Genomic DNA, 23,355 nt, shown 5'->3' with positions numbered 1-23,355 from the left:
TTCCAACTCCCTGAGTCCCAGCCAGGATGACCAATGGGCAGGAGATGATGGGAGTTGGAGTCCAACATCATTTGTAGGGCAACAAGTTTCCTCCACCCCTGTTTTACTGGAGACTAAGGAGAGGGAAAGTTCTGTCTTAATTTTCAGCAAGGACCATGGAGGGAATGACCTGAAAATACCGTGAGAATTCTTTTATTAAAGCTGCTGTCCTTCACAAAGGACAGAAAGGCAGCGCTGAGCAGCAGGACCACAGCACTGCAGTTCAGTTCAGATTAAACACACTCCCAATTTATTTGTACATATTTGCTCCGGTTGCTTAAGTAAATACCACCATCAATGGTTACAAGGCTGAAGTGGAAATGCTCCATCTTTTTTGTAGCTCAGAAAGCAACCATGAAATGCAGAGAGTCAATAATTTATTTCTCATGATGCTCCTTCTTTGCCTAGTCACTTCTACAAATAATACAACTGTGTGAAGCGGCATTATATACACTTAATGTATTACACACACATACACATATTAAAACGCTTTGTGGTGGGGAGAAATGCCCCTACTTCAATTGCTGCCCGAGATTTATCAAGCAGTTTGTGGTTTTCAAAACACAATGCATAGAAAATCTGAAGAGTCCTTTTTCTTTTTACAAAATAAACCCTTAAATCTTTATTCGTCCACTTGATCTTGGAAGTATTCATCAAAAGCAGATGATTTATCTTCCTCATTTTCCTGTTGGGGGAAAAACACACACAAACCTTTAACATTTTGAGTAGTTCAAGACAGCAAAAGATACACACACTGTCAAAAAAAGGAAGAAACCCTGTTGTGATTTTTCCCCAACACACACACACAAAATTTCTTATGGTCCATAATCCACAGTGAGGACACCAGAGTAAATATTTCTACCTGAAAATGGTGATAGGTTGTATTTTCTTTTGTCTCTCTCACCATTTGACAAGATTTAAAGAAGATGGAGAACATGCTGAATGGACCCCAAAATAAGATGCAACACCCACAATTTGGGTCAGCCTTCTTTCATGGCAACCCTGTACATGCATAAAGGTAAAGGTACCCCTGCCCGTACGGGCCAGTCGTGTCCAACTCTAGGGTTGTGCGCCCATCTCACTTAAGATAAGAGGCCGGGGGCCAGCGCTGTCCGGAGACACTTCCGGGTCACATGGCCAGTGTGACAAAGCTGCTCTGGCGAGCCGGCACCAGCGCAGCACACGGAAACGCCGTTTACCTTCCGGCTATAAAGCGGTACCTATTTATCTACTTGCACTTAAGGGTGCTTTTGAACTGCTAGGTGGGCAGGAGCTGGGACCGAAAGACGGGAGCTCACCCTGCCGCGGGGATTCGAACCACCGACCATGCAATCGGCAAGTCCTAGGCACTGAGGTTTTACCCATAGCGCCACCTGCATCTCTGGGAATAAACTCCACTGAACAAAATGGCACTTCATGCATGAGACTATGCTTTTTAGGGGGCAAATTCAGGGTTATTCTGGTTAACACCCCTGCAACCGAACAGAAGCTAACACTTTTCAGGCTGAGGTCTACCTTGACACAAAGGTCACCCCTCCTGGGCGTGGCCAGTACTGGAGGGAGGTCATATCAATGGCTGCTAGCCACAATGGTTAAGGGCAAATTTGTGGCCTTAATGTTCAAGGCTGGCTGAAGCCTAACTAACGTTGCAGGAGGACCTTGGAACTTTTTACCTTTGGCTCTTTGAACTCCAGATCCTCCCCATATTGAATGGAGAAGTCTATGTGCTGCAGTACAATATTAATGCTTTCCTCATCGGAGCGATCAAATGGCAAAAACCGGACCATGCTGTAGTCGTCAATCTAAAAAAGAGGCAATAAACAGATGTGGAGAGAGTGAGTGGCAACGGCTTCAAGCAGCAACAGTTAACAGGCAAAACGCTTAGCCCCAGAGTGCTTTACAAGTGGGAGAGGCAACTAATGCTGATACAGTCTGCTTTAATAGGCAATGGGCCGGCAACTGTATTGTGAATCAAGCCAGTTTATGAACGACCCTTTTGTTTGCATGTCCACCTTCTTCTCTCCTCCCTTTGCACCACACCTGGATCTGGTGCAGAAGTCTCCAATTAGCCACGGTTTCCTGTTTCATCAAAACCAGGACACCGTGGTTACTGGCTATGCAAAAATACCAGATCTCAAACCAACTTCAAACCACAGTTTATGATCCTGGCTTGTTCTGAAGCTGGGACTTAACCACAGTTTCTTGGTGTGGATGAAACAGGAAAATCGTGAAACAAAAATCTTCTGTTGTAGCTGTGGCTTAAATTAAAGCCAGAGCTGCAAAGGAAGAACTAGAAGAAACAACAACTAGAAGCTACTGCATTGGGTTATGGCAGGTGGCAATTTTAAGGTATCAACTGCAGAGCTATAACTGTACTAATCTCCACTGCTGGATCTTAAAACACATCAACTTACCAACCCACAGATCGCCTGAGTTAGCTTCTTAAACCGTTTGCTTTTGAGCAAATCTGTAGAATCCTCCAGGGTAGAATACATGTCAGGGTCCAGATACCTGGAAGGTGTTGGTTGAAAAGTTAAAAAACACAGCAGTTTGAGAAGATCTTCATACTAACTGTCCATTAGCTGCACCTTATACTAGTTACTCCCCACCCCAAAATTTCTATGTGTGTTCCCTGACACAGGGAAAGAAGTCGATGAGGAGCTTTTGGTAGATCTCTGGGTGATTTGCAGTTTATCAGCAAGTATTTACAACTCCCAGCAGCTAACAGAACAACTTTCCCCACCTAAATCAGGCAGCTGAAATCAAGAGTGGATTTGTGTGAATGTGTGTGAGATGGAACTGCGAGCTCAGCTCAGTTCTGATACCACAAGCAACCTGCTTGGATTCTAACTGTACATCTTTGACAAATGACTCTGCTTCAGCAGATCTTGGCGTTCTAGTAAACGAACCAAACAACCACAAACATGTAAGTAGATCCCAGAAGTTCGTCCCTGTCCTAAGCGGCAATCCAGGGCTGTTTCCCCTCACAAATAACTGTGCACAGGATCAGGTACACAAACCACTGCAAGCTGTCACAGGGCTAAGAACCCAACCCTGGAGGTTTTGTGAGTGGTACCAGATGTCAACCTCCACCACATGTACAAAGATGCTCTATATCTCCAGGTGGCTAACCTGTTGCCCTCTGGACTCCAACTCCCATCATTCCCAACCACTGGCTATGTTAGCTGGAGTTAATCCAACTACATCTGAAGGGCAAGAAATTAGCCCTTTCTGCTCTTCTGAACCACTATAGACTTTTTTTAAAAATTCGTTTTTATTTTGGGGGTGGGGAACATCTTCATCCCTCCCTTCCATTGTTGCATTTTTCTTCCTTCATTGGAAGCTGAAGTCTTCTAGTGTGGCGGACTTTATCCTAGACAGTTCTGGAAGGTGGAGCTGATGGGAGTTGATAGTGACAGGTTGGGAATATGCTGTCATATGCTAAGACAGGTTCATTGGTGCGTCTAGCTTAGCATTGTCTGCACTGACTGGCAGTGTCTGTCTAGGGTTTCAGGCAGGGGTCATTCCCAGCCTGACTGGGGGATGCCAAGAATTGAACTTGCTCAGGACTGGAAACTGCCACTCGGTCCCTTCCTTCCCAGATAGGTCTCAATTATATAAACTTCGCTACATACAAAAAGGGATGGGAATTACCATATTTTTCTGTTTATAAGACGCCCCCATGTATAAGACGACCCCTATTTTGGGGGACTCCGATTTAAGAAAATGGGGGGAGATGGTCCCCCCTTTATAAGACACCGCCAAATTTTGGACATTACTTTTAAAGAAGAAAACCTAGTCTTATACACAGAAAAATACAGTACTTTTTTTCTCCTCATCCCATTCCTTTCGCCTTTTTATTATTGCATCGCTTAACCATTAATTTTTTTCCAGTTAAGAGTCATCTTAAACACAAAGCTTTTCTGCCAAACATGTGGTAAATAGGGCAGCCTGAGCCTCATGCCGGGATTTCGTCCAGAGCATGACAAGGGAGGCTTTGAGATTGTGGCAGAATTGAATGTGCTGCTGCTGCTCCCTACAAACAGAGTCTTCTGTATTTGGTGGGTGGTTGTCTCTGTGGGATTCTAGATCTTCTAGCTGTTACTGTGTTCCCCACATCTTATTTGTTTCATCTTATATTACTATTTAAGAGGATATTTTACATAACTGATATCTATGCTGCTGTATTTTGGTATTTGACTTTTATTTCCGACATTTTTAGGATGTTACAAACCACTGAGAGATTTTCTTTGAAATATGAGGCAGTGTGTATTTTACATAAATAATAAAACACGAGATCTAGCCCCACAGCATTGAGGCAAAAAGGCCGCATTTCCACATGCTTACTTTTCAATTTCTGCTTTGGCTTTCTTGCTCAGCAAGTCCATCTTTGTCATGACATTGACTTGGGGAATCTCTAACGATATCATTGCACTCAGGGCAGCCATGGCTCCGGAAATAAACTAGCAAGAGGGAAACACACAAAAACGAACAGAATTTGAGAAGAGATGTGAAGGTGCCCCGTTCCGAAAATGCCACCTGTTTAACCGCTGCTGCAGAGATGTCTCAGGCCAGCCATTCAGCAGGGTGAAATAGGTGGCATCTGGAGGTCGCAAGGGATAGATGAAGGCAGGGATATTGTAGAGCTGGAAAGGGTGAAGAAGAGGGCAAGCAGAAAGATCAAGGGGGTGGAGCAACTCCCCTGTGAAGAAAGCTTACAAAAATTGGGACTTTGCAGTTTAGAGAACAGGCAAGTAAGAGGATGATAATAATGATGATGTTATTATTTGTACCCTGCCCATCTGACTTATCCATGATGTGGAGAAAGCTGATAGAGAAAAGTTCCACACTTTCCCATAATACCAGAACCAAATGACGCTCAATGCTGGAATATTCAGGAGAGACAAAAGAAGGCAATTGTTCACACATAGTTACACTATGGCATTCACTCCCCCAAAGTGGAAGTGATGGCTGTCAGCTTTAAAATGAGGTTAGACAAATTCATGGAAGATAAGGCTATGTACTATGTACTCTGATATTGGACGAATATCAGAGGTGGGATAGCTCAGTTGGTTAGAGCAGGGGTAGGCAACCTAAGGCCCCTGGGCTGGATGCGGCCCAATCGCCTTCTAAATCCGGCCCACAGACGGTCCGGGAATCAGCATGTTTTTACATGAATAGAATGTGTCCTTTTATTTAAAATGCATCTCTGGGTTATTTGTGGGGCATAGGAATTTGTTCATGTTTTTTTTCAAAATATAGTCCGGCCCACCACATGGTCTGAGGGACGGTGGACCGGCCCACTGCTGAAAAAGGTTGCTGACCCCTGAGTTAGAGTGTGGTGCTGATAACACCAAGGTGGCAGGTTCAATCCCTGTATGGGCAGCTGCATATTCCAGGGGGTTGGGCTAGATGATTCTCAGGATCCCCCCTTCCAACTCTATGATTCTTGTTGCTGGGAATCACATATGGAGAAGAGGGTTGCTGCACCCAGGTCCTGCTTACAGGCTTCCTTCCCATAGGCATCTGGGGAGTTACTGTGGGGAAAGGATAGGACTTGGGGCAAAACCAGGTGCACTGCTCTTATTTATGTTCTCATCAACTGGTGTCTGAATGGTGCAGCGAGACTTTTTGTGGCACTGGCCCAGCGGGGGGGGGGGGCGGGGAATGGAGATTGGGGCTCCACTTGAACCAGCGCAAAGTCTTAAGTCTTCCACTGTCCAGAAATCCAGTTGCTACAGCAATACAAGAAAGCAAGCAGCCAGATGGTTAAGACAGCAGGTTAATTTGCCTCAAGAGTCATATTTAGATGTCAAATTGTGTTAAGACTATAAAAAGAAAAAAGGGGTGTGTGTCTAGATTTGTCACTTGTTGCGGGTGGGCAGAATTATAAGTTACCTTAAAGGATTCCACCATAAACTGAGAATCAACGAGAAAAACGCCACAGACGCAGAACTCCCACTGCTGAAGCTGTTCGACAAGTTGCCTCATCACTGGCAGGTGGGTGTAGAGCTCAATCTGACCTGCGGAAGGGGTCACAACTTTTAAGAAATATATTCGTTTCATGGACTTGCACCCTGCCCTTCCATAAAAGGTTCAAGGTGGCTAAACCTCTTCATTTTTTAAACAGCCAACCTATTTGAGACCAATAAAAACAACAATATATAATTAAGAACTGAAAACAGAAATAGACAAAAATGACAGTGGTTTAAAGACAAAGGCGAAAGCAAGTGGGGTCCAGACTCAGAGCAACAGGCATGATTTTTACCCTTATAGAGCAGGTGACATTCTAGCCACACAAAAAAGCCAAATTGGGTTTCTAAAACCCCTACACCCGCCACCACACCAGATCTTTTTCTGTTCAGGCAAGCAAGAGGAATGATCACAATTCAAGGCCAGATTCCAGCCAGGTAAAAGCACCTAAGCAGGGTGCAGAACAGCGCTGAGGGAGGGGTTGCGCTAGTGGAAGGAGGCAGGGCCTGGAGGGGGTCCCAAGCGCTCTGCTGCAAAGCAGTGGTTCTTCCCCCACAGTGTGTGTACCAGGGCTCCCCCCACAACTGTACTAAGCTTTTGTTTGCCTTTGTTATTTTAAGATTCTTTGCTCACCTGGGCAATCAAAGAGTATATAATCGTCTTCCACGTGGCCAAGACATCCTTCCAGCCAGTCAAAGTTACTTGCAAAGTACTCCATACAAAATACTAAGCCACCATTGGGGCCAAACCTTAGAGAATCGTCTTCCATGACATCGTCCACTTCAATTAATTCCCGGATATCTGAAACAAAAAACAAAAACAAAAAAGGGGGGGACACAACAGTTTTGCTTGATTTCTCTCTCTTGTGTGTGTGCATTATATATGTTTACATCCTGCCTTTTCCCTGGACCAGAACTCAAGGTGGCTTACAAATAAAAATACAAAAGGCAGGGGCAGGAAAAGGAGGAGGGGGCAGGAGGAGCCTCATGTCTGTAGTAAATGAGTTGGGAGAAGGGTTTCTCTGTGCATGACAGTTTTAGTCAGCTGGTGACTGGAGAAGAGAAAGGAGGAATGGGAAAGGGAAATTGGAAGTGGGTGAAGGAAAAAGTGGCATTTGGCAGAATGAGGGGGCATGTGGGAGGAAGGGGTGTCTGTATGTGTGTATGTTAGAGAGAGTGTGTTTTAAGGCTCTGTAGACGGAGAAGAAAGCTGAAGAGAAGGAATTGGGGAGGAGGCAAGTGGAAGTGGATGGGGTTAAGGGGGCATTTGGAGTGCTGTGAAGGAGCAACAAGGGGGCATTAGGAGAAATGAAGAGGAATATGTCAGTCTCCGTCCCTTCTGGTTGTTGTTGTTAACAACAACAATTTTATTTATACACAGCTTACAAAAGATCTAAAATATAATAAAAACATCAATCCTTAAAAACTTCCCTAAACAGGGCTGCCTTCAGATGTCTCCTAAAAGTCAGATAGTTGTTTATTTCTTTGACATCTGAAGGGAGGGCATTCCACAGGGAGGGTGCCGCTACCGAGAAGTCCCTCTGCCTGGTTCCCTGTAACTTTGCTTCTCGCAATGAGGGAACCAGCAAAGACCCTCAGAGGATGACCTCAATGTCCAACTGCACTAAACTGTCTCCCCCTGCCATTTCTCAGCTGCCTCATATGAGAGAGATAAAGGATGTGGAGCCCTCAAATATTCCTTAGTATGTTCACACAACGTATTTTACTCCTGATACCATGTGTTATCTTCAACATGCAGTTCCAGATTCAATGAAGTGATTTAGCAGAGATATTTCATTAACAACCAAACACCTAAACATGTACATCAACTGAATTTAACCTCTAACTAAACAAGGGGACGTGGGTGGCGCTGTGGGTAAAACCTCAGTGCCTAGGACTTGCCGATCGTATGGTCAGCGGTTTGAATCCCCGCAGCAGGGTGCGCTCCCGTCTTTCGGTCCCAGCTCCTGCCCACCTAGCAGTTCGAAAGCACCCCTAAGTGCAAGTAGATAAATAGGTACCGCTTTATAGCGGGAAGGTAAACGGCGTTCCGTGTGCTGTGCTGGTGCTGGCTTGCCAGAGCAGCTTCGTCACGCTGGCCACGTGACCGGGAAGTGTCTCCGGACAGCGCTGGCTCCCGGCCTCTTAAGTGAGATGAGCGCACAACCCTAGAGTTGGACACGACTGGCCTTTACCTTTACCTTAAACAAGCTAACTGACAGGCTTGCACTAAAGACTCTATTCATCTTAAATATACAATAACATGTATCATCATGGGGGGAGGGTGCAAAAGAGGCCACAGAATAGGAGAATTGGCAGCATGGAAATGGTAGTGGTCTGTGTACAAGTGGGAATTGAGATAAGGAAGCAGAAGGAGGGAGAAATATGGGGCTGAAGGTAAAAACAGGGGTGAGCAAAGGGGAGTTGTGAAAAAAAGGAGGCATGGAGGTGAAGAGGAAAGCGAGAGTATTAGAACGGCTGTAGAATAAGAGGGGGTGGCGGCTTCATAATTGGGCAGAAAAAGTGAAAAGGGTGCTCAGTAGCTATAACATGTGGGAGGTGGAAGATTCCAGAGATTCCCAGGTGAGTGGTCTGTGTGCAGGGAGGGGCATTGCAGAAAATACCAGTTTTTGGGGAACTTGAGTGGGAGGCTGCTATTGCACTCATCCTGTGAGAACAAAATTCTCATCATAGAACCATTAGTTCAACCCCCTGCAATGCAGGGATCACAACTAAAGCATCCATGACCTGCTTCATCCCTATATGCTTCAAGCCTTGGCCTTACCTGCCATGACATCATAGTCAAAGTGTTCTGCAGCGGGATCAAGGTTCACTACCTGGACCGAGCGATTCAGTTCTTCGCAGTGTTGGACGATGGTGGAACAGTAAGTGCTCTGGAATTTTAAAAATCCAGAGCATTAACAAACTAGCAAAAGCCACCAGGAGAGTTTCTATCAGTGGGCAGGAATCCAACATCTGAGGAGAGGAGATAATTGAGACATCTCTGCTGACAGTCTCCTTTGGAACATGGGGCAGTCATTTGCTTTCCATCAAATAACATTGAGCACAATCTATCTGGGTCCCTAATAGGCATGACCAGGTGGTTTTACAGGAATTTTGTTTAAATTTTATGAAAACCATCACGGTTATTAATTTTACAGAGAAAATGGGTATTCTGAAAAGCTCTGAAGGAACAGCTGCCTCTACATCAGCCTGTCCATGTGACAAGATCATCCAAGGCCTCATCTGTGTGTCTCTACCATGTGAACTGTGGAGAAGACCTCCTCAGTGCTGCCACCCCATTTATGGAATTATTTTCCCCAGTTTCAATTGCATTTGGCTATCTTTTTAACACCAAGTTTGGACTTTCAAAGAAAAGATTCTAGGCATTATTATTTTTTGTAGGCAATGATATCACTGCCAGTCCCCCCCCCCCTTTCATTCAGTTTTACCCCTTTAAATTTTTGCTGCTCTTTTCGCTGCACTGTTCCTTTTTTATTTTTACCGCCAACCCCAGCCAATGAGAATTGTGGTCCAAAACATCTGAAGAGCAGCAGCAGGAATAAGCAGCACTTAAAAACCAAAGTATGCTAGGAAGCTTTTACTATGGTAAAATCGATTGAAAGTGGTTTTCGTCTGCCATCAATACTGTACATGCAACTTTTTGGAACGGTGACTTTATTAGACTGGGCGAGCCAACACCGACTTTATTTGCCAAGCTCTGTATTCGGTTTTTGACGACTGTTTTGTTAGCTTCTTGTTAGCTTCTATATTGTTAATTTAACTGATAATTCAAAAATCGATTAACTAGGGGTAAAACCCCTTAAAGAGACAGAAAAGGAAGAAGAAGCTTTTAAGAACATCGGTTATAAACTGCGTTGCTGTGCATAGCAAGGACGGCAATTTTGGGCAGCTGGAGAGGATAATTTAATGCAGCAGCAGCCCTTCCAGAAGCTCGAGTCAAGGCCAAAGTATCCACAAGGCCTCGGCCCGCACTCACCTTCCCGCTCCCCGCGGGACCCATAACCAGCTGCGCATAGCGAGGCATCTCGGCCTCCTTCCGAGCGCAGCTCCTGGAAAAGACCGAGCGCCACTACTTTGGCCCAACGGGCCATCCGTAGCGCGCACGCACTTCAACTTCCTCTCCGGCTCCATAGTCTGCACGTCACATCCGCAACTACGGCAAGCCCGAGGGCCCAACCACAGAAAGTCAAACTTGGAGCCTTTGAGCAGGTTTAGTAACTGTTTGAAGAGTCGGCAGAACCCGATCTCTCTTCTGGAGTGTTGAAGAGGGGGCGGGGCTGGGTTTTATTTCATGCCTTGGCCCCGGAGGGTTGGAAATGTGGGGTTTGGGGGTGTGTTTTTTTGCAAATGAGGCTCCAGTCCTTAAAAGGGCTTTCTGATTCAGTAAAAAAAATATTATTTATTATTTATTTTGGACTCTGCCTTTCTGTGATAAAAGCAAACTCATGATGGTTTTAGAAACACACACACATGTATCTTTAAAAAAATGTCCTGTAAAGCCCCACAGAGCTCATCTGCACTTACTCTAGGGTCAAGGTGCATCATAGGATTGCTGTATTGGGCTGCAATCCTGCATCCACTTACCTGGAACTAAGTTTCATTGAACTCGACACATATTTAGAGTTGAATTAGATACAATACATATGTATGAAAGTGTTCATCAGGGCATATACAGAGCACACAAATCCAAATGCCACAGGGTTAAATGAATCCATAGGTCTTCTAAGGTGCCCGCAATTATTTTTAAAAAAACAAAATTATTTATTTTACGTATTTTCCTGCTTGTGATAAAACCTTGCAAGCGGCTTGCAAGAAATATGAACATTATTGGTTTAAAAAAACTGGTTAAAAACCTTTTAACATAATTAAACCCTATAAAAATTATATATAGATAGATGCAGGAAAAAAATGTCTGCAACAGTGCAGATACAGTATTTGTCATTTTTGAGGTTAGTAAGTAATAGGAAAGCAGTACATCAAGTAAGCAATGGAGCAAATAATAATTTACTGCCCCACAATAGACCCCCCCATAAAATAAAATTATTTTTGTTTTGTTAGCAACCTACGCAACAGTGCATCTGCCAGAACAACATTTTCAGCAAAACTCTTGGTTACAAGTGGGAGACAAAGAAGACAAGGCCAGAATATAATGGGGGTGTTGTGTTCGTTATCCTTACTGGGAAACGGCCCGAAGTCACCATCAGATCAAAAGTGTCCAGATCAATAGAAGACAATATATCTGGCAGATGGAGCCCTACACAGATGCAGAGTGGAGCCCCTAAGATGGTTGCGTGGCATTTTGTAGGCCTCCTTCTGGCAAAAGACAGGGCAGGGCAGGGGACAGAGAGAGATCTGAAAATTGTTAACATTATTTTGCCTCAAAAGATCTCACAGAATTTTGGGTTTTTCCATTCTTTAGGATATATGATCTACTCTGTGTAACTCCACATGTCAAAAAGAAAAAGAACTGGAAAAGAATGGAATAAAAATTAATATTTTTAATGGATTTTGAATAAATGCACAATAAATTGTTACTGTTTTGAATTTAATTTAATTGTGTTATTGTCTTCCATTGATCAGCACACTTTTGATCAGAAGGTTATTTCGGGCTGATCTAGTGCAAAAATAACCATGTTTTTGCGCCACTGCAGCCCCACGAAACAGTGGATGCATGATTTTTTTGATGCTGCCTACAGACTAAGACATGGTCTACAGTATCATGGCAGTTTTATTTAATTTGAATGAAAAAATCATATGAATTCATGAGGAACCGTTTAAAATCAGCTGGATCCGCCTTCTACCCGTTTCCAACCGAGAATATAGCTCCCTGCAACATAAAACATTTTAACCAAAGATAATGAAAGTTCATTTCAACATAGGACATTTTAACCACAGTAATAAAGTCCAGCAACCCGAGGCGGGGCTCGAACCGCCGCAGCGCAGCCGAAGGTGGGCGGGAGAGGAGGGAGGGCGGGCTCCGCGTGAGTACGGCGGCCGGGCCGGCCCATTCCGCGCAGTCGCAGCGAAGGCGGAGCCGCTCCTAGAACGAGAGTCATCGCCAGCCCGGGCGACTCTCCGGAAGGAACCTCGCGAGAAGCGGGCGGCTCTCGCGAGATCTCCCTGTCCCTACCTGAATCTGCTGCTTGCTGCTGCTGCTGCTGCATGTGCCACTCAGGAGGGTGGGAACGGCAGGAGGAGGAACCACCGCCCCCTTCCTCCCCCCAGAGCCCGGCTGAGGGCCCCCCCTCGGGTAAGAGACGCGCCCCCGCCCCGCTGGCTCCCCCCTGGCACTTGGTGGGCAAACTTCGGCTGCTGCCCAGCCCCGAGGCTGGCACGGCTCCTTCCCCCGTGCCCTGCCCAGCCCCTCCCTGGCATCTCCCTTCCTCTTCCCCACCCCCCCCAAAAGTTGGCACTTGCAGCCCTGCCTGCATCGTGGCCCCCCGCCCCTTTGGCGACACCCCACCCGCAAAAAGGGCTCTGCTGGTGCCCGGCATTCAGGGCTGGGTGCTGCCCCCCCACACACACCCTGGGCAACTGTTCCGGTGCCAGCGTCCCAAAGGCCTGCAGGTGGCTGTGGGGAATTGGCCCCCACCTAAATCAATTCCTGAAGAGCTCCGTGTGAGAGAGGGGAGGTGGGCAGAAGCGATGGAGGAATGAAATGGAACCTAGCATAAAGCAGTTTAAAAATATCAGATAACAACAAGAAGAAGCTTAAATTGAAACCGCTTTGGTTGGTGGAATTGGCATCACTGAAGGTGCCACATAATACCCGTTCCACTTTTGTAAGAACTTTGGAACTCCCTGCCTATTGAGATCAAGCAGGCGCCTTTTGGTATCTGCTAAAAACATTCTTATTTGACAAGCCTACCCAGATGTATAGAAAGTTGAGGTGATTTTGGTCCGTATTTTTAACCTCCGTATGTTTTAAAATATGATTGTGAAATTTTCTCATTTTTGTTGTTTCATCTTTCTGTAAACCACTTTGAGGTGTTTAACAATCAAGCCATGCATACATTTTATTAAACAAACAAACAGATGACCTTACACAACAGCGTAATGCTGTAAGTGTAGTGGCATCTGCTCAGAATTAAATCCTGTTGAATTCAATGGGGCTTACTACCAGGTAAGGGTTTAGGACTGCAGCCTTATTCTGGCTCAGCCTGTTGGTTGCCTTGATTTAGACTTTAATTTCAGAGTCGTAAGCTTCCTGTAGGGATATTAAAAGACAAAACAGTCCCTGTTTGCAGGCCCACAGTATTCATTGCTTGCTTATATTCTGCTTTTCCTTTCTGAGGGAATCCCTAATAGACCTGATGCAAAAAGAAAAAGGAATGGAGAGGAAAGAGGGAAAGTATCAGATTTATTTACTTATAGAAAATTTATATACTTCTAATTCTCCCTCCTGTGCCCCATTGTGGCCCATTTGCTCTCTGTTCACTTTGTTTTATTGCGTGATTTCTTTCTTCTATGACTTGATTTGTTGTAATGCAGTTTGGAAAATTGTTTTTATCATATTCTATTCTGCTATGGGACGTGGGTGGTGCTGTGGGTTAAACCACAGAGCCTAGAACTTGCCGATCAGAAGGTTGACGGTTCGAATCCCCGTGACAGGGTGAGCTCCCGTTGCTCAGTCCCTGCTCCTGCCAACCTAGCAGTTCAAAAGTACGTCAAAGTGCAAGTAGATAAATAGGTACAGCTCCGGTGGGAAGGTAAACGGCGTTTCCGTGTGCTGCTCTGGTTCGTCAGAAGCAGCTTAGTCATGCTGGACACAGGACCTGGAAGCTTTACGCTGGCTCCCTTGACCAGTAAAGCGAGATGAGCGCCGCAACCCCAGAGTCAGCCACAACTGGACCTATTGGTCAGGGGTCCCTTTACCTTTACATTCTGCTTTAATACATTATGCAAAAAGTGGTATATAAAACTTTTTATAAATAAACAAATTAAAAACCTAGCACACACACCACCCAGATCCTGGCCCAAGCTCCCTCATACTGTAACAACCACACACCCCAGTGCCCAAACCTTGTTTTGCCAGGACCCTAGCTATCTTTCTTTTAACTGGTTCAGTTGCCACACACACTCCTTTTTTGGCTCACGCTTGGTATTTGTAATCAGTAATTATTGTTCATCTCCCACCACTGTGCTTTGCCTGCCTCCAGATTGGTACCCAGATTTATAACCACCACTTTCACATTCAGTATCTCCCCTCCTTATTCAAACTGGTACCTTGGGCTGTTCCTTAGACACACAAATGCCAGTCCTTTGGCTTTCTCTACTGCCTCTGCCCCAAAAATTCAGATCCATCTCCCCATTCCCACATCTGTGCTTTGCTTCCTGGTGGTAGTAGCAGCAGCCACAGTAATCTCACTTTGCCTCGCACACTTACATCTATGCTGTCATCGCTCAATACCTTCTCCCTTCACCTTCTCTTTTTGGGCCCAAATCCCGTATATAGGATTGCAGAGTAAACCAGCCATCTCTTACCACACCTTTGGTCTTGAGCAGCCTGTTGTCAGTTATTACATTAATTCAATTTATATTCTGCCCTTCCTCCTGAAGGAGGCCAGGATAGCAGTGCCATGCCAGCTGCCGCCTATGGTTTGCGTTGGTTTCTAAGGCTGAAATATGTACTGAGCTCCTCTGCTTGTGTGATTCCTAGACTTGTGATATGGCAATGGATGCACCTGAGTCTGCACTTCTTGATTGTAAAGGAGACCAAAGGTGCCACGCAAGGCCAGACGCAGACTATCCTCTCCGAGTTCTCTACTGTGGAGGCAAGTACTAACCAGATTATTACTGTAAATAATAACAGCCCAGGATAGTTTACAAAAGAGGGCAAGTTGCTGATTATTTAAAAAACAGAAAGAAGTCTTGTGGCACTTGAGAGCCTAACTATTTTTTCACTGTGGCTTCTGTATATTTGATCAGTGATTTGTACCCCCTGATTTGTACTCAGTTATGAAGTTTGCACATTTGACTAAATCGTGATTTAGCATAGTGAGGACTGGCTGCACCAAAGCCTTGGGATTATCTTTTCCCATCTCCTTCTCCCCCCCCCCAATAGTTTTTATTAAAGTTTGAAAAAAGATCTACAAAGATTAATATCAAATACCCAATAAACGAATTAAATAAAAAGACAAACCAACAAGAGGAAAAGAAAAAATAAAAGGGGAAAGATGAAAGAATAGAATTTGTGGAATGCCCTCCCTGGTGAGGTGCTTCTATCTTCCTCATTATGAACTTTCAAGAGGAATTTTTAAAACATTCCTGTTCACCCAGGCATTTGATCACTGAAATATACTGTTTCCTGCAACCTTGAAGTTAGTAGTTGTGTGAGGGTATGTTGCAGATAGTTTTAAACAAGTATCTATTTTACTTTAATAGTAATTGTTTTTACTGCTTTGTTGTTTGCTGCCCTGGACTCTCTTATTTCCTTGGTCCTTTGCTATAGCTTTGGAGGAAGTCTGTGGCATCATTTTGTCAGCTTAACTTGCAGTGTAAAATGAGTAACAAAGGAAGCTGTAATATACCAAGTCAGTCCATTGGCCCATCTAGTTTAGTATTGCTTACACTTCCTGGAAGCAGTTCTCTAGGCATTCAGACAGGAGGAGACACTGCTACCCCACCTGGAGATGCTGGCAACCTTCTGCATGCATAGCAGGTGCTCTTCTGCTAAGCCTCAGTCCCTCCTTGATTTTTCCTCCGAGAATTCCTCTTAGTAGGAATCAATAGACTATTTAGAAGTGTTTGTCTTAAATGTTAATTTTTTAAAAATATGAAAACTGCAGAGAAAACGAAGAGAAAAAACTCCCTTCTCTTTTCTTTCCACAGTCTGCTCGTTGCCAACAGAGGTGAGTTGCCTTAATTTTGATTGATTTAGGCCTGGTCTACCTATGGAAGCAGTGGAATGAGGCAATTGCCTGGAGTGTGTGCCACTTCTTCCCAGACTTGTCTGATGTTCTAGACAGCATATCAGCCCCTTGCTCTTTTCTCTCTATGTCTTTCATCATTCTTCAACATGATGCCCATAAGTGGTTGCTGGAATACAACTCCTGTCATCCCTGACCACCGGCCATACTTGCTGTGGCTGATGGGAGTTGGAGCCTAACAAATACTTGGCAGGCCACAGCTCCCCCTCCCCTTAGATATTCTGGGCGGTCCAAGACTACTGATTTTGGTAGTGAGCAGTGGCAAAAAGAGAGGGGGAAATTACAGCAGACACAGTGCTGTCAGTGATGTCAGGTGCAAGGACAGGTGGGCATGTTTTGCTGGACTTAATTAGACCTGCTGAAGGTTCCCCACCCCTGGTTTTTAGCTTTCCCTCCCTGCACGAAAGCCTTTTAACTATATATATATATATATATATAGAGAGAGAGAGAGAGAGAGAGAGAGAATTTTACAAGGATAACAAAACATATATCAAGATTGAGCGAGTGTGAGTTATGCCAGGTAGGGCATTCCACAGAGCTGCAGCCATTACTGCAAAGCAGGTGTGGGGAACCTTCAAGTCCCCCAGATGTTGTCTAACTACAACCCTTACCATCTCTGGCCATTGGCCATGCTTGCTAGGGTTCATGGGAGTTGTAGTTCAGCAAAATCTGGAGGACCAAAGGTTCACCACGCATGCTGTAAAGCAGGGTTTGGTAAGGGTTTGGGCTGGATCATTCCCGCGGAGATCCTCTGTGGGCCGGTGCAGCGCGACACCAGAAATCACGTCTGTGCATGTCTGTGGTGCTGGAAATTGCTTCTGCACATGCCCGGACGCCGAAAATTGCACCTGCGCAGAAGCGATTTTCGGCATCTGGGCATGCAGAGAAGTGATTTCCGGAGCCACGAGAACTCGTCGAGCGGACGGCTCGGTTCAGGGACAGCTCTTGGGCCAGTTAAACGGCCTCCATGGGCCACTTCCGGCCCATGGGCCTTAGGTTGCTGACCCCTGTTGTAAAGACTCTTCCCCCCGCTGGTGGGGTGGGGAATTGGCATCAGGAACAGAACTTCCTTTGATGGTGCTCAGGAGGGGGAGAGGCACTCTTTAATAATATGCTGGACCCAGGGTGTTTGTCAGCCCTTATTGTACAGGGACACTACCATCAATGCTACTATTATACCCTGTGAAAATATGTGTGTGTCTGTGGAGGGGTTCCCTCAACTAACAAACTTACTCTGTGTGCTTTTTCCTCAGTATTGCGAATACATGCCGGATGTGGCAAAATGTAGGCAATGGCTAGAGAAAAATTTTCCAAATGAGTTTGCAAAACTTACTGTAGGTAAGAAGATCTCCGTACTGTTTTTAATGTGAGATTGCAGGACAACGAAAAGGGTTCAGATGCTCAAGAGAGGATAAAATCAAGGGAAATTTTGCCACAGATATAAAAAGGAGCAGGATGTGTGTCTTTACATGTAAACGATCTGTAATTATACTACCTGTAATTAGAACTGAGCATAACTGCACAAAATTCTTCCAGGATAGTGTCCCTAGTGCAGCAGGGGCAGGGAGACTTGTGGTATCTATGCTTTCTTTTACTAGAACTCTGAGATCCACCAAGCAGAACCTGGTGGAAAATACGTACACTTGGGGCTGAAGAATTATGATCACAGGAATATGTTCTGAATACCAGCACTGAATTGAATCCAGCCCTTCCACATAATCATCCAGTGATGGATCCTTTGCCAACGAGGTGCCCTTCAGATGTTGGTGGACTACTGCATGCTGGGCAAGGCTGATGGGAGTTGTAGTCCAACAATGTCTTAAGGGTGCCAGGTTGCTCAAGGCTGCACTACTGGCTGCCTCACTTCCCTTCCAGCATTCCACATTTCATGGTATGATTTCCACCCCCCAGGTAGGATAGCTATTTTATTTTGGCCATTGATAAAACATAGGGCGTCAGAAACCCTCAGTGGGCTACATCTCACTAGTAGTAACTAACTGCTTCTTTCCAAACTTCATATCCCCTTTCACTCTGGACATAACTGTGTATTACTCCTGGATTTGCTGATACATGCCTCTTGTATCCCACAACCCTCTGTTTGGATTAGCGACAGACACAGAAGGTCTGCTAAGCACAACTAACCTGGACCAAGGCTTAAACAGATTATCTACAAGAGCCTGTGTCTTAATTAATTAGTTTGTCTTGAAGGTAGCCCAGGACTACCTGGGCTACAACAGGTTTTTGCTACAACAGGTCAGCATGACTACTCTTCTGGAATATGTTCCATGAAAGCTGTGTTACACTATCCCAAATTTCTCTTCAATTTCTAGAGAAGAGGTAGTCTTCCTTTCTATGGCGGATGCTTACTGGGGAGTAAATCCATCATTTTATTTGTATGCCACCTTTCCAAAGTTAAAACTGAAGGTGGCTTACAACATATAGGCAACCCCTGTTTTGCATGGGGGTTACATTCGGGGTCACAGTGTGTGTCTGCGGAGCGTGCGCAACCCGTTCCACCCCATTATACCCACTTTTCCAGCAACTTCTGGGTTTGCGACAGTGCGTATGTGCACAGTTGCACATTCTTTGAACACACGCAGAATGGGAATTGCCTGTATTTAAAAATTTCATAACTACAAACATAACAGAAGTAGTCATAAGCAATAAACAAATCATCAGAAAGAATATAACCAAACTGAACAATTTTCACATAAATAATAAGATAAAAAATAAAGCTACAATAAATTAACAGCAGCAACTCTTCCCCTGCTAAACAATACCCCAGCCCAAGATTCTGTTCAGCCGCCCCAGCTTTTATAGCTGGAGTCAGTCAGGGACCTGCCTTCCCAGGCCAGGCGAGAAAAGGTCTGCAAAGGGAGGGAGCAGGTCTTCCAGGACTCACAGCCAAGATGGTCACTGTTGATGTTCCACTGTTGTGGGAATGTGTGTGTGTGTGTAGCCGAAGTACCATTATTTGCAAAGTCACTTTGCACTCAAATTTCTTTTCTCCCCCCCAAGCTCAATTAATTAATACCATTTTTTTCTTCATACAGAAAATTCTCCTAAACAAGAATCTGGTGTTGGAGAAGGACAAGGAACAGTGGGTGAAGAGGAAGAGAAAAAAAAGCAAAAGAGAGGCAAGGTCTAAACCAGGGGCAGGGGATTTTTTTCAGCCTGAGAGAATTATTTCCCTCATGGACACAGCCGGGGGGGGCGTAGTTGTTAGAGTGTCAGACTAGCACCTGGGAGACCAGGGCTTGAATATCCACTTGGCCATGAAACTCATTGGGTGACCTTGGGCTAGTCAATCACTCTCATCCTAACCTACCTCACAGGTTTATTGTGAGAATAAAATGTGGGGGCAGAGACCTATGTACACCACCTTCAACTCCACCACCAACTCCTTGGGGGAAAAGGTGGGATATAAATACAATAGATAAATAAATAACCTTCCAGGGTCTGCATGCTAATAGTGGGCAGAAATGGGGGGGGGGGGCTAGAGGCAAGTGTGGGTCGTGCAAAGGGTGTGGCTCTTAACCTTCTTAGGGTAGGCCACAGTCAAGCCATATAAAAGTCAAATTATCACACTTTAAAGAGACATGCCTGGAGAAAGAGTGAGTGGCCTGGGGAAAAATAAGTTTTGGTATGTTTAGCCTGGAGAAGAAAAGACCAAGAAGTGATATGATAGCTGCCTTCGAATGTCTGAAGGGCTGTCACATGGGAAATGGAGCAAGCTTGTTTTCTGCCGCTCTGGAGGGTAGGACACGAACCAATGTCTTCAAGTTACAAGCAAGGAGATTCTGATCAAGCATTCTGAAGAACTTCCTGATGGTAAGAGCTGTTCAGCAGTGGAACAGTCTACCTAGGAAGGTGGTGGACTCTCCATCAATGGAGGTTTTTAAACAGCACTTGGGTACTTGAGATTCCTGCATTTCAGGGGTTTGGACCCTTGGGGTCCCTTCCATGTCTCCAATTCTGTGATATTCCTGAGAGTCAGATGAAGAGGTCTGGAGGGCTACATTCACCTCCCGCCCACCCCAAAGGCTGGAGGTTCATCTCAGGAATTCTTGGTCTAACTAGCTGATGATTTATGAGTTTGATAGAATAGTAATAATAAGGGGAACGTTAAAAGAATAGCTGGATCTTGGCTATTTTGTGTTGGAGTGGTGGACAGCAGTGCTGGTGGAGGGATAGGAAACTACAAAACCCAGCCAATCCCTGACGCTTGTGTTTCTGTAGTCTGAAGAGCAAAGTGTGGGTTCTGAGGTGTTTATCGATAATGATTTTGTTCCTAGGTGGAAGAGGTCAGATAAAACAGAAGAAGAAGACGGTACCACAAAAAGTTACGATAGCGAAAATTCCTAGAGCAAAGAAGAAATACGTCACAAGAGTGTGTGGTCTTGCAACTTTTGGTGAGTCAAGAAAGGGCCTTGTTCACATGGAGGTATCTGTGACATTTAAACATTTTTTTCATGCAGAGCATAGTTAAACAATGGAACTTGCTACCCCAGGAGGTAGTGATGGCTTTAGAAGAGGATTAGACAAAATAACGGAGGATAAGGCAGTCAGTGAGCCGTGATGGCTTTGCTCTGCTTCTGAATACCAGTTGCTGGAAACAGCAGGAGCAGAGAGGTGGTCTTGCTTGTGGGTTTCCCAGAAGAGGCATTTGTTTGGCCACTGTAAGAACAGGATGCTGGACTAGAAGGGCCATTGTCCTGATCCAGCGGACTGTTTTTCTGTTCTTAGAAGAAGCAAAGATGAAATCAGTATTGTTTTATTTGTGTTCTTTTCTACTCCAAACAGAAATAGACCTTAAGGAAGCACAAAGGTTCTTTGCTCAGAAATTCTCCTGCGGTGCCTCAGTAACAGGAGAGGATGAAATAATCATTCAGGGGGACTTTACAGACGACATCATTGACGTCATCCAGGAAAAGTGGCCTGAGGTAAATAATTTCTCTCCCCATGTATTTCCTTCCTTATCCACTTGCATCCAATTGAACTTCTGGTCACTGTGAACTTTTAAGTTTTGCACCACCAAGACACTTCAGGCAACATTGTCAGGTGTCTGTGAGAGGAAAAAGAGTAAGCGTTGGTGAGAGGAGTTGATGGCTAAGTTAACTACAGATTTAGATCTCATGAGGACTAATAATTCTGCATGACACTTTCAGCAGGGTTGCCATATTTCAAAAAGTGAAAATCCAGACACAAAAGTTGCAAAAAATTTTTTTTGAAGTTTTTGAGCTAGTTTTAAGGAAAATCACCCAAAACAACGCTGCTGACATGGGTTGCCATGCGACCAGATTTTCCCAAACATTTTTAGCGGTTTTCACCCAGACACTGCTTCTGACTGCAGTATTTTGGCTATGTCCAGGAAATTCAAGACGTATGGCAACCCTACTTTCAGGATTCTCTGGGTGTGGAGCCACCGTAAATTTTTGCAGCCTAGCTGTGGTCATGCATGTTCCTAGATGGGCAACACTCCAGAGTTTCTGACTGGAAGCTCTGCCATGTAGCCGATCCAAACAGGGCTTGGAAGTCACTGCCAGTCAGTGGTGCTTGGCTTGCTTTGAACCCAAGCTGTGCTGCAATGGGAAAATGGGTCTCCTGACATCATGATGACATGGGACAAAGCAGTGGTGAGGGACCTCAGTTTCCAACCTGCTGGGCTGAAAAGGCTCCCCACCCTGCCTCAAAGGAAAGGTGCTGCAACTTCTTTGTGTGTGGCCCCAGAGAGGCTTGCCAGGTGCCTCCACTGTGGTCTTTTAAGCACCAGCTGACCTTGTTACGTTAGGCCTTTTTAATTACAATCCATTGAGTGCTTTAGCATTTGCACCAACTTCTCCCTTGTTGGGTTTTATACTGATTTTAGTTGCTTTTTGTGTTTTTGATAACAGAATTTTGTATCTTGCAGGTTGATGATGATAGCATTGAAGATCTAGGAGAAGTAAAGAAGTGATGCTGTTTTTTTAAACGAAGAAAAACAACACTGCCTTCTAACAAACACCAAGTTCTAGTCAACGTAGCCAAAGCAAGGCTTCTACGTGTGTTCGCCTGACAGCAGAACTGTTAAAGGGGCACCCTTATTACTGTTGGCATTTTCACTGTTCTGTATTGGCTGCTTATTTTCTGTTTGTGATTTTTGCCAAAGTTTAAACCTGGGGGAAGTGAGACACTCATGCCTCCGCATGAAGTAGAGACTTAAATAAAGAAGTTATTGTTCCTCACCAAGTAAGCGGTTCCTTTTTTCCCTAACACAATTCTCAGTCCCTCATAAATACTGATGTATTCTCTCAAGGCTCAATCTACTAGGTATTTAAAGTAGCCTTTAAATCTGGCTTTTGTCTTTGAGGTGCTGCAAAGCACTCTCTTTTTTGGGTCTGTGCTGCAAGAGGCTAACCCAGTTGTTCCTTCCTGGGTTTGTAGGTGCAGAGTTTGGCTTCAAGGTGCTTGGCGTTTTGCATCTGCACAGTCACTAGAAGAATTCTGGCCTTCATGGCTATGGAAAGGAACTTTTGAACTTGGGTTCAAAAATCATCTTGACAGATCTGTGTTGGTTTAGGGAATGGGTACTGGTGAGGACTTACTACATTGGCTGGCGAATCAAAAATCCATGCCACAGTAGAGTAATACCTTTAGACCAGGTAACCTGCCATAGGATATTGAGCAAGATTTGAAGTTCTCCATAACTATTGACATCACGTGGCTTTTGAAAATAGGTAATTTTGAGAGGTTTGCAGACCCGAGGAGGGCTTCCAGCAGTAAATGAATTGGGGTTTTCATACCATGCTTACCCCTTCATTTCTGTCCACAGCTAGTAGAAGGAAAATGAAGTATGCCAAATAAGCACTATCGCATCCCTGTTCTTGATATACAGTAGTACCTTGGTTTTCAAACGTAATACGTTCCGGAAGACAGTTCAACTTCTGAAATGTTTGAAAACCTAGACGCAAAGGGCGGTCTGCCAATTCAATAGAGAAAATTGTGAGAAACAACAGATACATGTAGTGGAACCCATTCAACTTCCGAGGCACTGTCGAAAACGGAAGCATTTACTTCCGGGTTTTCGGCGTTCAAAAACCGAAATGTTCGCCAATGGAGATGTCCGAAAACCGAGGTACCACACTATATGTTTTTGGTGCCATTCATTTTGGATTTTTCTTGGCATGGAACTTTTGGGTGCTTTCTGGTGTTGTTGTTTACTATAATACATGGATGTGCTTAATGATTATGTTTACAGCTGCTTAAAGCGTACAGCTGCAGTCTTTCAGTATGCCATATTTACTCACCCTGCAGAGAATAATTAATTCTCTTTACATTTGATCTGATAAAGAGTTGTGTATGAACTGAAAGTTCGCATCTTTCTACACTGTGACCAAAAGCTGGTCAAACAA

General features: G+C 44.7%; 2 protein-coding genes across 2 annotated transcripts; one reads left to right on the top strand and one right to left on the bottom strand.

Moving 5' to 3' along the window:
- Window positions 1–266: 266 nt before the first annotated feature.
- GPN3 (GPN-loop GTPase 3) lies at window positions 267–10,152 on the bottom strand. Its single transcript, XM_081892821.1, has 8 exons — window positions 10,012–10,152; window positions 8,797–8,905; window positions 6,646–6,813; window positions 5,938–6,062; window positions 4,387–4,502; window positions 2,454–2,550; window positions 1,713–1,841; window positions 267–724 (listed from the first exon to the last, which is right to left on the bottom strand). The coding sequence occupies exons 1-8, from the start codon at window positions 10,057–10,059 to the stop codon at window positions 662–664; spliced, it is 855 nt and encodes a 284-aa protein (XP_081748947.1). The 5' UTR covers window positions 10,060–10,152; the 3' UTR covers window positions 267–661.
- Window positions 10,153–12,089: 1,937 nt separating this feature from the next.
- Window positions 12,090–22,188, top strand: DENR (density regulated re-initiation and release factor). The gene is made up of 8 exons (XM_081892826.1): window positions 12,090–12,285; window positions 14,695–14,809; window positions 15,867–15,886; window positions 17,218–17,302; window positions 19,018–19,101; window positions 20,260–20,376; window positions 20,768–20,907; window positions 21,876–22,188. The coding sequence occupies exons 2-8, from the start codon at window positions 14,704–14,706 to the stop codon at window positions 21,918–21,920; spliced, it is 597 nt and encodes a 198-aa protein (XP_081748952.1). The 5' UTR covers window positions 12,090–12,285; window positions 14,695–14,703; the 3' UTR covers window positions 21,921–22,188.
- The last annotated feature ends 1,167 nt before the right edge of the window (window positions 22,189–23,355 follow it).

The sequence above is a fragment of the Podarcis melisellensis genome (assembly GCF_964234715.1).
Source record: "Podarcis melisellensis genome assembly, chromosome: 16".
Taxonomy (NCBI): Eukaryota; Metazoa; Chordata; class Lepidosauria; order Squamata; family Lacertidae; genus Podarcis; species Podarcis melisellensis.
This window is presented reverse-complemented; position numbering and strand designations above follow the sequence as displayed.

Bases quoted from the DNA above. Each gene is read 5' to 3' on its own strand.
- GPN3 (XM_081892821.1), bottom strand. From the start codon at position 10,059: ATGCCTCGCTATGCGCAGCTGGTTATGGGTCCCGCGGGGAGCGGGAAG. The intron at 6,814-8,796 runs GTAAGGCCAAGG...TTTTTGTTTCAG, and splicing joins TGACTATGATGTCATGGCAG to ATATCCGGGAATTAATTGAA. The intron at 6,063-6,645 runs GTGAGCAAAGAA...CCCCTTCCGCAG, and splicing joins TATACTCTTTGATTGCCCAG to GTCAGATTGAGCTCTACACC.
- DENR (XM_081892826.1), top strand. From the start codon at position 14,704: ATGGCAATGGATGCACCTGAGTCTGCACTTCTTGATTGTAAAGGAGAC. The intron at 17,303-19,017 runs GTAAGAAGATCT...TTCTTCATACAG, and splicing joins GTTTGCAAAACTTACTGTAG to AAAATTCTCCTAAACAAGAA. The intron at 20,908-21,875 runs GTAAATAATTTC...TGTATCTTGCAG, and splicing joins TCCAGGAAAAGTGGCCTGAG to GTTGATGATGATAGCATTGA.